At 46.5% G+C, this 14,857-nt stretch overlaps 1 protein-coding gene across 2 annotated transcripts in view; it reads right to left on the bottom strand.

Moving 5' to 3' along the window:
• Positions 1-1,983: 1,983 nt before the first annotated feature.
• DAB1 (DAB adaptor protein 1) overlaps positions 1,984-14,857 on the bottom strand; it is a 1,456,966-nt gene continuing 1,444,092 nt past the window's right edge. For both annotated transcript variants that reach the window (XM_045291934.1, XM_004699390.4), the window contains one exon: positions 1,984-5,430. In XM_045291934.1, the coding sequence (XP_045147869.1) occupies positions 5,386-5,430 (45 nt within the window). In that variant the 3' untranslated portion in view covers positions 1,984-5,385. The remainder of the gene's footprint in view (positions 5,431-14,857) is intronic.

Raw genomic sequence — 14,857 nt, 5'->3', positions numbered from 1 at the left:
ATTTAGCATTTCTTACTGTATGAAAATTGTTTTTCTATCTGCTTAGCGTTGATTTTGCTGTAATTGAAGCCCATTCTCTCTTTTCCCTCCACGCTGGAGATACCAGATGTTTAATACCTTCCGTGTAAACGAGGCCATATCAAGGGCATGTGTTCATGCAACCATTAACATAACCAGTCCTGAAGAGATGGATTTTGGCATCTCCATGACCTACTTAGAATCTGTTATCTGAATGAATTGATTGGACGGACACACAGTTACTACTGGGAATGACAACGAGGTTCCACCGTATACACTGACAGGAGGAGGGTCAGCGAGGAGGTGTTGCACGTGGTTGATGCCCAACAAAAGCATGCTGGAAGGTGTCCCCGTGGTCAGCAGATGGCTGCCGACGAGCTCGCTCATCCCAGGCTCCTTAGGATGGCTTCAACAGGAGGGTCCCATGGAAGCCGTGGCTTCGGTGGGGACCTGCAGAGCCACTTCAATCCAAGCAGAGATGTCAGCTCAGAAGGCCGTGGTTGACTGGGGGGATTCTAACGAGGTCATCTTAATAGGCTTTTCTCAAAGGCCACAAAATCATCCCAAGGGCTTCCTGGGAAGAAGTTTTCAGGAAATGGAAAACTACACTGGAGCGATAAAGACAAGGGAAGTGGCTTCAAAATGTGTCCATCACAATGTACCTGATCACTCGTTGAGGGTGGCAAGGGCGGTCCTCTGAGAATTGGCTTCGGAACTCTCACTTCATCTACCCCACAGCCCTGATATTGCCACTTGGGACTTATTTTTGTTCCCCAAACCCAGAGAACCTTAGTAAGGGACATGGCTTCAGTCCCTCAAGGGTGCCAAAGCTGCCATTCTGATGTGTGTAAATCGAAGAACACAGAATGCTTGTGGGGAAGAGATATGGAACAAACACCACCTTCTGAAGTAGAGAGACATAGGTGGGGAAGGCATTTTAAAAAACAAGAGCTTCACATTTTGATATTTTCACCCAATAAGCTTTCTGTGGTTTTTAGCAATGTTGTCTGACTCACCCTATACATACACAACACAGATCTATCCACTCCCGGAGCCCGCCTTGAAGAATGCATTATTAAAGTCTAAGTTCTGCATTAGGCTATTTGATGTGGGTGATGGAAGGAAAAGAAATGCCCCTTTATTTGGGTCCCTTCAAGTAGGTGACTTTAAAGTGAACTCTCAGGTGCCCTGGTGGCATAGTGGGTTACAAGTCAGTTGGGCTGCTAGCCACAAGGTCACCAGTTCGGAACCACCAGCAGCTCCTTGGAAGAGTGATGAGGCTTTTCACTCCTATAGCATCAGTCTTGGAAACTCACAGGGCCAGTCCTATCGCGTCCTGTAGGGTCCCTATGAGTCAGAATCAACTTGATGGCAGTGAGTTTTTGGTAGCACACGAATGAGTCTAGATAAACCTTGGTTTTCTAGTCAAATGTTTAGCAGGTGTTTCTGTTCTGGTTGTGCAGATCAACAAATCCATAGGGACCATTCCTGAGGTCTTCCCATCTTGAAAGCCTCATGCTAACTTTGATCCGATGCCACCTGTATGCAGGGGCTGCTCTGCCTGGCATCGTCCTTCCTTGTACTGCCCGCAAGTACACGCTGGTGTTCAACTGAGCACACAGCACCCTAACTCCTCCCTGCGGGGCTCAGACTCTCGTCTAGCACCTGGCAAACTCTGTTCTTCCCCCAGTGACACAGAAGCTTACCAGTTGTTGTGGAATTGATTCCAACTCACAGCGACCCCATGGGATGCAGAATAGAACTGCTCCGGAGGGTTTCCATGGCGGCGACTCTTCTGAAGCAGGCCATCCATCTGCGGTCCTTCTGGGTGGGCTGGGAGCTGAGTGCTTAACTATGAGCACCACCCAGCGCCTCCAGGTGGAAGCTTCGATCAAAGCAACGTCCTCTGCCAATCCATCGTCCGGACAGCCTTTGGGAGATTGTGGAATGAACCAGGCGAAGCTGTTGTTCTCAAACATGTTTATTGTACCAGTTTTACATGGTGTGTTACAGAAATTAATGGAAAATTTCTAAAAATTCTGCTGTTCTGTTGAATGCATTGTACATAAAGTTAAAAATAATGTGTCCATATATGTTAACACACTGTCATCTGAGGTAAAGTTAAAGTAGGTCTAGAAATGTACTGCAACAGTCAGTTTCTCTTTCTCATCTTTATTAAAAAAATATGTGTCAGAATGCAGAAATTGAAATGAACCAAACCCACAGAGTAAACATTTTTTTTTAAAGAAGGTGCCCAGCACATGACATGATGGGGTTTCAGCAGACAGTGGGACGAGGACGATCTATCAAAATAGTCTTGCGACATGTAAAGATTGAAGAGCTATGGGGAATGGGAACAGAATGACAGGTGGCGTTTCCCTGGTTTCAAAATTTAAAGTGACAAATTTAGTGCTCGTGAAGGATGAGGAATTCAACAGTTGTAGACATGGATTTTCTAGTGATCTAACTGGAACTGTGCAGACTCCCCATGGTCTCCTGGTACCGGCACCTCAGTTCTTGTTAGGAAATGTCACTGTCTTCCTGGGATAGGATATGATGGTTCTGAGTTCACTAAATAGTGCTTGGTGGAACAAAATCAGAATTCTGCCATGATGACCTGCGTGGCCGTTCAAAACCCTTGACTTTATGTGCCCTCACTTGAATGCATCACTTGGGCATCTTCTTTAAGTTCAGAGCCAGTTCCATTTCCAGCCATGGCCAACGAATGATGACAGATCCACTGGGCTGTCACCTTCTGCTATGACATCAACTCTAGACAGTGTCCCTGAAACAGCAGCAGTAGCAGCCAGCGCTTACTCTACATGTGTCAGAATCAACCGAGAGAATCCGTGTAATGGTGTGCTACTGCAATACAAACTCCAGACAGTCATATTGAGGGAGAAGATAGCACCGCTTATTCAGAATCAGAATCATGGACAACATAGTAACGTAAGCCGTTTCTGCATGGGAACTGCCTCTCTTGCTCATCAAATCCCCAGAATACAAGTTGAATGGGTTTCGGGACAACTCCCACGGTCATCAAACCTTTCCCACTTTCCCCTTCAGGCAAAAGAGCTCCCTAGTCACCAAGTCTGCTCGTGTCCCTGGAGAAAGGATATCGGCCACCAGTGACAGCTAGACAGGGCGGCAAATGGCCCCTCTGACTTTTCGGGGTCTTCAGCCTTTCCACACTAACATGGCATTGACATATAGTCAGTAATGGATGCGTGGTCAGTAGACCCAACTGGAAAGAAATTGTGGTCCAGTGACGGACAGGATCAAATTTGGGCTTCCAATCCTAACAATCACCTTGAGGCATGACTGTTCTCTTTGTAAACAAGTGTGCCTTTTCCCAAATCATTGGACTTCCTATTGACTATGAGGATCCCTACTGAAATCAAGTGCATTAACGGAAATTTGGGTTTTCAAATTTTAAAAGCCCAGCTGAAATAATGGCCCAAGTCCAATTAATCACATGATTCTTGAACATTTTCTTAGTGTTAAACCACTAAATTCAACACACTGTAACTGCATAGGAACATCAGGAAAACATGTTTGACCTGTATAACAATTCTCTGTAGGGCAAAAATATATAGATTCTTTATGAAAATCATGTGCTAAAACATATGAACCGAACTGTATTTTTTTTCTTTCTGTCTCATAAATGTAAAAAAAAGGAAGCTTAAACTCCTCTGGTTCACATACAAAGAGTCCACTGGTTTCCATGGGGGTGGGGATGGGGAGTGGAGAGATGGGAGCGGGTTTCCGAAGTAGAAGCACAGGCCTTCGGAATACAAATGGTCTGTGTCTTGGCTCCCGCGCAGGGTGGGTACTCGTGGGGGAAGGCTGGCCTGTGGAGTCCCGTTCTCCCTTCCCAATTGCCAGCAGCTGATTGGCCAACTAGTCTTGCCAGCTGTCCCTGAACTCCAGCGTTCTGCCATATGCTCCAGCGTAACATCTGGAAAGTGAGCCCCATCCATCAACTTTGTCACACCTTCCACTCAATCTGCTACCTTCTCTACAGTGTAATGGCATTATTAAAAAGCATTTTCATTAACATTTGTATTTACAAAGTGAAATGAAATGAAACAAACAAAAACTGGCATCTTTTTTTTTTTTTTCATTAGAACTCCTTAAAGCCATTTCCCTTAAATATTTAGAGTTTAATGGTAAGGTGTTTTTTATTGTTTTTTTTCCCCGTGTTTAATTTATTCAAGTTATAAAATAAAAATCCCATTTTGAGTGTTCTGATGTACAAAACGAGAGAGAGACAAACCATGTGGACCACGGTGTGAGTTTGTTGTTTGCAATATTCACATCGCCACTGTCCCCCTGGCTCCCTGTTGGTTTGCATCTAAGGTCCAAAACCACACAACCGGAAGTGTACCAGAATTATTTGGCAAAATGACGTTTCTTTGAGAGAGGTACACGGAGAAGACACTTGTCTGCATAGCATCACAGCAAGATATCGGAAAAATAAAAAATATCATTTTATTGTACTTCAGAGTTTAGAGCTTCTTAGGGAATCCGATGTGGTCTTTCCTCATCACGGGGATTCAATGTCCTTTCCTAATCACAGAATCAAAGTCCAACCCCCAAACTGTCTCTCTTCACCACGATGCAGAATCGCGAGAGGGTGGTTTTGGCAACATCTTTGATCATAATGAGCAAGTCGTCATTTAGTCGTCTTGTAATTTCAAGTTAATCCATTTCATGTGAGGTTTCCCCCCAGTTGGATTCCTTCATCCATATCTAAAAAAAAAATCATCCAAAGCAATACAAAAATGCGTACAACCACTACTTTTTAAACATGTCAGAGAAAGGAGAGGGGAGCGGATGGCAGGCCAGGCCTGTGGTGCGATGGCGAAACATCACTGTGTGTCAGAAGGCATATGGATGATGGCACGGCGGTCACAGAGGACCCCTTGCCTTTGCCTGAAAGAAGTCAGCGCCAACCCTGATGTCACTCTCTCATGCCTGTCATTCCAAATGTCACAGCTCTATGGTAGCCAACCGGTAGAGAAATAAACAGAATTACACTTTCGCACGCCGGGGCATCTCAAAACCCAAGCTAAGAGAACTCAGAGTATTTGTTGGGTCAGCATTTGCTTGATTTGTGATTTCATGTTGGGTGTGACTGTTTTTTTTAAAAAAGACTTATTTTGTGTGTGTGCTGCCATAGATTATCTGCCATGGGTTGCCCAAAACCGATAGTTCCCTCTGCCGAACGAGGCGATTTCCATTGGGGCGTCATGATGTTCGCTGATGTTCGCGGTGGGATGAGGTGAAGTGAAAGAATACAAGAGCCTGTTGCGATGCCGATTTCCATGCTGTTCTTGAAGCCCCACCGTGAGCCCGCATCGATGCTCATGTCCGCGACCTGCTGATCTGCGCATACAGAGGCTCCGACTCCTGCGGAGAGAGCGACAGGGTTAGGTCCGCCCACTGCCGGAAGGCAGTGTCCTGAGGCAGCTTTGGGGAGGAGGGTTTGGAGGTAGGACAGAAAGGGAGCAGCTTATGATGGATGAACTTGGGTTATTTGGGGATGGGTGCTGACCATGGTGCATACCCTGCCGGCAACCTTTCTGACCACCAAGGAGAAATACTCACCCTTTTGTCCTTGGCTTTCCAGCTCAGACTGACTTCCCAGGTGGGGACACACATAGCACGAGACAGTCGTGACAGCTGGACACTGTGCTTACTTTGCTGCGAGGCGTGGGGAAGATACTTTCTGAGTTTCCTTTGCCCCCACCAGGACACGGTCCTAGTGCTGTTTGTCTTACAGAATCCTTGAGAACAAGAGGTTAGCGTGTACAAAGCACCTACTGAAGCACATGGCAGCCACAGGCCTTCTGGAAATGGAAACAGCGATCATGAGAGAAGTGTGCGTGCCTATTTTGGACACCATTTCCCAGATGTCCACTGGAGAGCCCTGAAATTCTGTCTCAACCCGCTCTTTGCTTTTACCTAAGCAGGGATGGCAATGCACACGTCTCAGTGAGAGAAAGGGAAAAACTACGCTGCTAACCCTTAGACCCTGAAAACCCTGTCGAGCCCGCTTTTCGCTCAGACACACACGGAGTTCGTCATGAGGTACAATGGCCTGGCTTGGTAATTCTTGGTTTTGCTTTATTTTGGCATTAGTGGATGCTGGAACGTCGTCATTTTGATTTTGCACGCACTGAGCTTCCAGGTTGCCTCTTGATCTTTCTTGGGTACTTTCTCAGCCCATTCTTCTTTTAGGCTGCCCTAAGAAGTCAGGCTGCCTTGATCTCACCCTACAATTTGCACTATTCTAATTTTGGAAACTAATTTATCCAACTGCGCATGGCACCTACAAACAGAAGAAGACAGCAGGCTCAGACAGGGTAATTAATGCCACACTGCATTAACTTTCTGCAGCTGAGATAAATAGTCACACATCTCCTGCCTGCCGGAATTTAGCTTCAAATACCCATCACAACAGCAGTAACGACTGCAGTCAACTCTCAATTATCCCCACTAATGAAGGGGAGCAGCGGTGTGGAAAACCCTAAGAAGCAGATCATCCCAAAGTCTGACACGGCGATGCATTACACGTTTTGGCAATCCTTTGCCTTTCTTGGTGCAGAACCAGAGGCTGTCAGGGCTGGAGAGGAGCTAAGAAATCATCCAGCCCAGAAATCTCCACCCTGCCTTTCCCCAAGGTCGCCACAGGGTCTTCACGCCACTTTCCAATATTCGAAAAAGCCTAAGCGGAAGCAAAGACTCGCACCACACACGGTTGTTTTGGTTTCTGTCGCGTTGGCAGACTTGGCCAGGTCTCCGCCCTCTTTCCCATCCTTCACTGGCGCCCCATCATCCGCAGTGTAAGATGAAAGCTCCTCAGCTGGGCACCCAAGGTCCATTAGTCTTGTAGTCCATTAGAGCTCATAAATACCCCTAATAGACAATGAATCAAAAACTCAACCTTCAGGGAACATAAATCACGTTGTAAAAAATCTTTCTTTATGCTTCTGCCAGAATGATCTTTCTGAAATGGACGTGGTCATGCCCATCACCTGACTTCATTACCCAGAGGATAATGGCAGTGCCTCGGGATGGCGCACTCGGGCCTTCAGATACGGCTCCACCTTCCTGCCAGCCTCCTCTTCTTCTCCCGAGGTTGCCCTACCATGCAGGCAGTCCTTGGGGCTCATCCTGCCAAGACAAGGCTTTCCCATCTGAGGCTTTGCTCAGGTTCTTCCTTCTGCCGCCAGGACTCCTTTTTGTTCTGCACCTGGGAACCCATACTTGAACACCCAGCTTCAATATAGGAGAGTGCTTCAAAAAGGTTGAGTTAGTTAGTTTATTTTGCCAACCTGGCCGATAAACACATGTGGGATTAATTGAAGGGCGGAGGGATAAATGGCTTGGTGAGCCTCGCCTTTCGAGTTCTCGGGTCTCTTGCTTTTGATGGTCGGACCAGGGTGCAGCAGCCTTAGCAGTTCCCAGCTTCAGCTTGCAAGGCTGACTTCCTGAAAGACATCCCCAAGGAGAAGCCACATGGACCTACCCCAATGCAGGCCTGGGTGCTGGAGCAGCCCTATGGAGACCCCTGCCAGCACTGAGATGCTTACACATTCACTGACCCGGCTTTCCTCCTGCAGTCGGCGTCATTGCGTCTGTTTGTGAGATGGAGGAGGACTTTGTGGGTTGGTGTTGGACATATGGGTTAATGTTGGACTTGTGGGCTTGGGCAGCCCTGGGTTGGGATATTTTCTTGATGCTCACTTAACCTTTATATAAAACTCTCTTTTATACATGAGTTGCTGTGGATTTGTTTCTCTAAAGTACCCAGACTCATACAAAGGTTGTGGGAGATCCCATCGTCCTGTCATTCCATCCCCCCCCCCCAACTTTTACAGGCTCCTGGTAAAAACAAGTTAATTCCCACTCATAAGGGCCTTGTGGAACAGAGTTTCCAAGCTGCCAGATCTTTATGGAAGCACATGGAGTAGCTGGGGGGTTTGAACTGCTGGCCTTTAGGCTACCAGCTAGACTACCTTTGGCTTAACCACACTCCACTACCAGGAATCCTTCTTTCAGAGCACATAGGCACAATTATAACTGGGCTCTAAGTTATGAACTCTAACATTGGGTCTGCCTAAAGGCATTGCAGAAAAAATGTGAGGGTTCAGCTACACGCTCCGATGGCAAGACCTTCTGGATAGCAGACCTTCTTCACGTGTTTGCAGAGGCTCCATGAGCTCAGTATTCATGATGTTCTCACGTACCACGGTGAAGTGGAAACACAGAATTAGAGCAATGGCAGCTTACTGCTGACAGAAACTTTTAGTCCCCAGAGGACTTTCTACATGGGATCAGTCAAAAAGTAGTGCCAGCAGAGGTCCAGGTCCCATGTGCATACGTTTATTCCAGACAAGGTACATTAAAACATGTTTCTGTGTTCCGTGAATAATGGCTGCAGACAAGTTCTCTCAATAATATCCTTGCTTTAGTCTTGCTCAGGCGTCTTCAAGAAACAGCGGCTTCCAAGGGGATCTGCTGGGGTGGTTCGACTCCAGGCAGAGAGGTCTGCTCAGCAGGTTATTGGGGCTGTTTGGGGGAGGGGGAGCTCCCAAGCATCTTTGAGTTAGAACTAACTCAATAGCAATGAGTTTGGTTTGGTTTGGGGAAGCAGAAGTCTTAAGAGCCCTCGTGGTGCTGGTGGGCAAGCACTAGGTTGTTAAGTACAGTCTGTCTGCAGTTCAAACCCACCAACAACCTTGCCAGAGAAAGATGAGGTGGTCTGTCCTCATAAAGATTTATACTCTTGGAAGCTCTATATATAGGTCGGGTTGCTACAATCATCTTGATAGCTTTTCCTGACGGTCAAAGGATGGCCATATGGGCTTCCTAGAAAGAAGTTTTAAGAACACTGACAACTACATTGGTGAGAAAAAGGCCTAGAAAGTTGTGTGGAAAATGCCTGGAAGAATTTTTCCCCATCACAACGATGTATCTGCTCATTCTTTGACGGTAATAAGGACTGTCCTAGGATAATTTCCTTTGAAAACCTTACCCATTTCACTTTACAGCTCCAATCTTACTTCTTCAGCCTTATTTTTGTTGCCAAAATGCAAAGAACATTGACATTTGGGGGGAGGGTCAAGGAACTGGACACACTGCTGTTAGACATGTGGCGACCTAGGTGGAAGATATGTCGAGAAAGTATAACTCCATGTTGTGACATTTTTTGTTTAATAAGGGCTTCTATGATTTTTATATTCAAACTAAATAAGGGGATAGTGCAAGGTTTAAAGGCAAGCAAGTGAAGGCTGTACCCTTTCACCGCACTTATTCAAACTGTCTGCTGAACAAACCATCCAAGAAGTTGAACTGTATGAAGAATTGGCCTGAAGATTGGCAGAAGACTAATTAACAACCTATGATCTGCAGGAGACAGAACCTTGCTTCCTGAGAATCATGCGAGGACTTGAAGCACTTACTAATGATGATCAAAATATGCAGCATGGATTACAACTCAGTGTGAAAAACAAAAATCCTCACAATTGGACCAAGCGGCAGCACCATGATAAACTGAGCAAAGACTGAATTTATCAAAGATAAATTGAGCAAAGAAATTGCTAAATATTTACTTTGGTCCACAGTCAATGCTCATGGAAAAAGCAGATCAGAGATCAAATGACATGTTGCAGGGGCATATCTACTGTACAAGACCTCTTTCAAGTGGTAAAGAGCAGAGACATCACTTTTTAGGCTAACCGGTGCCTCACCTGAGCCATGGCATTGTGCAATTCCCTTACATGCATGTGAAAGCTGGGCAGTGACTAAGAAAGACCACGGCACGATCAGTGAAACTGAATGATGGTCTAGGCAGCAAATGCTGCAAGGGCAGGGGACCGCCGGAAGAAAACTTAAATCTGCCTTGGAAGAAGTACGGCCAGGATGATCCTTGAAGTTGAGAATGGAGACATTTCATCTCTCTTGTACACTGGACACATTATCAGGAGAGAATAGACCTTGAGAAAAAAAAATACTAATTGGTAAAGGACCAACAAAAGTAAGGAAGGCTGGGACAAGATGGATTGACATGGTGGTTGCAACAGTGGGCTGCAACTTGACAACTGTGGGGAGGGGAGGGGACAGGACACAGGACACAGGACTCAGCAGTGCTTTGTTTTCTTGTCCTTAGTGTCACTAGGAGTTGGAGCCAACTCAATGGCACCTAACAACAACAACAACAACAACAACATACTTTTCTAACAGTGCTGTATCCTTGGTTTTCCTAATCCCATTTTACAGTGAAGGAACCAATGCTTCTACCAGTTTAGTGACCTCCCACAGTAACCCAGTTAGGGTAGGGCAGAGCTGCAAGAGGGAAAACTTTATAGTGATTTAAAAAAACAACTTCATTACAGGATATTTCACATGCAATGCACCAATTATAAATGGCACCCATTTTAAGAGTACAGTTTAATACATTTGACAAGTGTATCCATTCATGCTGTGCCTCGCCCCCAAATCAATATAACACACATTTCTTCACCCTAGCCAGTTCCCTGGTGCTTTTTTCAGTCAACTGCCGGTGCCAGGTCCGGCACACACTGCAGGCTTCCCTAGCTGTGGATTTTGTTCAGGGCCTTCTCTCTGCATGTTGCTGCCGTAAGCTATTGCTGAGTTGGCCCCCGGCTCATGGACACTCTGTGTATAACAGAATGAAGTGTTGCCTGGTCCTGCGACATGCTCAGGATGCACTGGACCTGACTCCTGTAATACGCAGGGTTTCCATGGGAAGTCAACCGCCAGACCTGTCTTCCTGATAGTTTGAGTCTGGAAGCCCTGGTAAGAGCAGCATACAAGCCTCCACAGACAGAGAGGATCCTCTGCCAGGGACTGGCCTTGGTTTTCCACTATGGAAGGTGAGGATTCAACCCGTGACTCAGGAATGTCTCCTTACGGTAAACATGCCCAGCTCCTTCTAAGCCTGCGGCCGTCTCCACCCCAAATCGCACCCTTGGTCAGAGACGTAAAAGCTGGATGGGCCCTCAGTGCTCTGCCTCCTTTTCCCCGCGGGGAGAAAATGAAGTCCAGCTATGAGGGATAATTCCCCCCAAGTGTCACAGGGCAGAGTGGGGAGCCTGGAGTGCAGCCCAGGGTCCCCAGTGGTATGCTCATTCCACGGCAGCCTCCTCGTCCACGGGAGCTCTCTGGTTTTATGCCGAGGGGAGGCGTTCCCCACACCACATTCTAATAAGACTCTCCTGAAAGCCACCTTCTTGCGCTTCTTATTTTATGTCCATTTGAATTTCATTGTATTTGGTTTGGGAAAGCTTGGTCACAATCTAGCGCAGGCATGCCAAAAGGAATTCGTCTTTACGGCATGGCACGTTGAGAAAGGTGGTCTCAAAGGTGAGGTCAATGGTGTGTCACGCACTCGGCTTGGACAGGGAGCCATCTGTGACCCATCCTAAAGGCCTGGGAGTGCGATGGGTGCTGAGCCAGGCCAGGCCAGGCATCACTTGGAGTTGGGAAGTGAGCCAAAGCAGGAGTTCCTCCGCATTGTTCTGCCCAGGCAGCTGCGTCAGCCTCCTGGTCTCTTTGGCCCCAACACATGGACCTAAGTCAAAAGGGGTTTTGAATTCCAGATATAGACAATGAAGAGTTGCAGGTAGCCAAGGGATGGGAAATCGAGCAGAAATATCTCAGAGTGCTCTCTGAATTTGGAAGGCGGCCCATGAAGAATACAGAAGTTTCAGAACCAGAGAGACACCAGAAACTTTCCTACTTGACTGTAAGGTCCACAGACAAGAATCCTACCTATCTGGACGTCAGTGTCTTCATGGGAAAATGAGGTTCCATATATGTACCACCCATAAATTGTAACTCGGCTAACAAATAAAACTCCTCCAAATTATGAACTCATATAACATGGAGGACCAATGGGGACTTAACAAGGGAGGGAGGTCTTCGTTCCCTTCTTATTCAAAGGAGAGGACAGCTAGAGCTGTTGACCACCTTCAGCTGGAAGATAACCTGCATGAGAAGAGTCTGCAAAACACGGATGGATCCTACTTGCAGGACTGACACGATCCAATGCGCTGCCTCTTGCGGTCGGGTGCGGAAGCTCACTGCGGAACACACAGATGCCCGCCCCGTGGGACCTCCCAGCAGGGACTGCGCCTCTTCTGCCTTTCCCAACAAGAAGGACAGCAAAGACCAACACAATTATCTCCTGGACTCACCCATGCCGCCTCTCTTGACTCTCTCACAGAGCAGCCGAAGAAGAGTGTTGAGAGCAAAAGAGCAGAGGAAGCACCTGATCACCCAAAAGACGGTTCTGAATCTCAGGGTGACATGTTCAGGAGCCCGGGAGAGGCTGAGTCTTTTGGGAATATCTGCCTTACCCATTGTTACTTGGGAAGAAGTCTGGAGAGGGGAAGGGGCAGGAGTCCCTGATGGCATCCATGGCTAAGTGCTCAATTGGTAATGAAAAAAATGGAAGTTCAAGGTCACCAAGAGGTGCCCTGGAAGAACAGCCTGATGATCTGCCTCTGAAAGGCCACAGCCTTGGAAACCCTAGGGGTTCTGCTCCACGCCCAAGGAGAGTTCAATCGGACTTCGGCATCTACTGGGTTGTGGGTGCTGACACTGTTTTGAGGGCGCTGCCAGAAGGCCTTGTTTAAGGATCTGTTCATGTTCGAGCTGTGTGCCTTCCACATGCTGAGCAGGACCAGGATGTCAGTGCTGGGAGGACCTGCAAGAATTCCTTAAATACCATCACCTTTCTGAAAGCAGAGGAAACCAAAGGATCGAAATAAATAATGTGCCTCTGTCACACAGCTTTTAGAAGAAGTCATGGAAGAATAGCTGTCCTGGAGCTGTGTGCATGTTCTTTTATTTAATCTGGACCTAGGACCAGACAAGGGTCCCCAGTGGCATGGTGGTTAAGAGCTCGGCTGTCAACGAAGGGAGCAGTCTGACTCCCTATGGGGCAGTTCGACTCTGTCCTAGAAGGGTACTGTGAGCTGGAACCACCTCAACGGCAAATGGGTTCACAGAGCAAGTGAATCCTGGGATTTTAGCAAGCCACTAACCTTTCTGCCTTTGTTGTTGTATTTGTGAAAAAGGAAAAGGAAAAGTAGCCAAGCATGTTCCTATGAGTATTGAATTGGGAGTTATTTATGAAAGGGCCCTAAACATGCTAGTCATGTTTCTTTTCTATTTTATTATTAGAAGTGCATGAAAGGCATTGTGCTACTTCTTCAGCGAAGCTCTGAGCAGCAGGGAGGTGGGGGGAGGGGATCCAAATAAGAGCTTGCAAGCTTCAGTCCCAGTGGCTTCCTGTTTCTGCATATGAAGTAATACTGGAACCCAGCCACACCCATCTGCTTCTACATTGCCTCGTGGGAATTTTTAGCTACAACACCAGTCAATCTGTGTACTTGTGACAGAGACCGAATGGCCCATAAAACATAGGTCTTCGTGATCTGAACCTGGCAGAGAATGTGACAATCCCTGACCTAAATCATTGGTATGCTCTACTTTGTAGTTTTTAGTTCAACGGTTTACAGTCTTGTTTTAATCTTGATCTCAAGCCCAGGCTTGTTTTTCTGACCTCCGGAGTCATAAGATCAGCAGCCTGCAGACATTTCTACTGCCTTATCCGATGGACTCTACAAGGTCAATTGGTCCGCAACTGAACTTTCCCACTGTCTGCTCCCGCTGTGATCCCCAATGCAGATAACTGCGTGTCAGCTGAGGGCATGCCCTCTCCTCGCCTCCGATGCCCCTCAAGCTTAGCCTCCTTCTGACTTAGCTTTCAGATACCTCCTGTAACCCTGGTCTCTCTGTCACACCAATTGGCCTCAGTGGAGCCTTTCCCATCTCCTGTCTGAAATGTTCTAAGGACTTCCCAGCTAGAGGATTCCCACTGGGCATCTCCTCCCGAGAGTATGAGGAAGTGGGATCCTGGTCCCTCCAACACTTCCGGCTGGACTTACCTAGGTAGTCTACCCCTAGGAAATGGGCAGTTCTAGATCTACAAAATTTTCTGGTTTCGTACATCCTTTAGCAAGGCTTCATCATCTTATTGTATTTAAAACAGAATAGAAATAACCACCCCGAATGTGTAAGCTTTAATTTCAAAGCTTACAAAGCACTTTCACATTAATGATCTCATTTGATCCTGGGACAACCCAGGGAGGGACTGTTGGCAATTATCCATATTTATCCATAGGAGAGGGTTTGGGTTTAGAATCAAGTGTGTGTCTAAGGCTATCTGCTTAAAAACCATAATTGTTCCCACCCAAGTCCCCTAACTCCATGCTCCTTGCTTCATTCTTTCTCTTTCTCCTTTACTCTTCACCCTTCCTTCCTTGTTTTCCCCTTAAAGATTCTTCCTTCTCTGTATCTGAAGTTCAGTTTTCTTTCCCCATGAACACTAGAAATCCATCAGGTAATACTTTATATGTTTTGGGTTCCCACTACGAAGATCAGTATTAAAAAAATGACAGGGACTTATTATTTATAGCAATATCTATTGTTACTAAGGGAGACAGACCAAACAATTCCCTATTGTTACAGATGCTACTATGACTTGACAGCTGGGAAAGTCTGATAGGCAGTTTATTTACTTAGTCATTTAACCAGATAAATGTTTTCATTTTTCTTTCATCTCCTCAAAAGCTAACATTTCGCCCTTAAAATTGCTCCAGCAGCACACCAGTGAAGTATAAATTACCTGCCATTCCCACACAAGCCATTATAATATTATTTTGCTGCTTCTTCTTTTTTTTTTTTGCCCCTGTTATCCCCAGTCTTTCAAAGACAAGTGATTCTCCTAGACAGGAGGATG

This window comes from Echinops telfairi, unplaced genomic scaffold (assembly GCF_000313985.2).
Source record: "Echinops telfairi isolate 266 unplaced genomic scaffold, ASM31398v2 ScPeMD7_443;HRSCAF=831, whole genome shotgun sequence".
Taxonomy (NCBI): Eukaryota; Metazoa; Chordata; class Mammalia; order Afrosoricida; family Tenrecidae; genus Echinops; species Echinops telfairi.
Note: the sequence above shows the minus strand (reverse complement) of the source record. Positions and strands in the feature narration are given on the sequence as shown.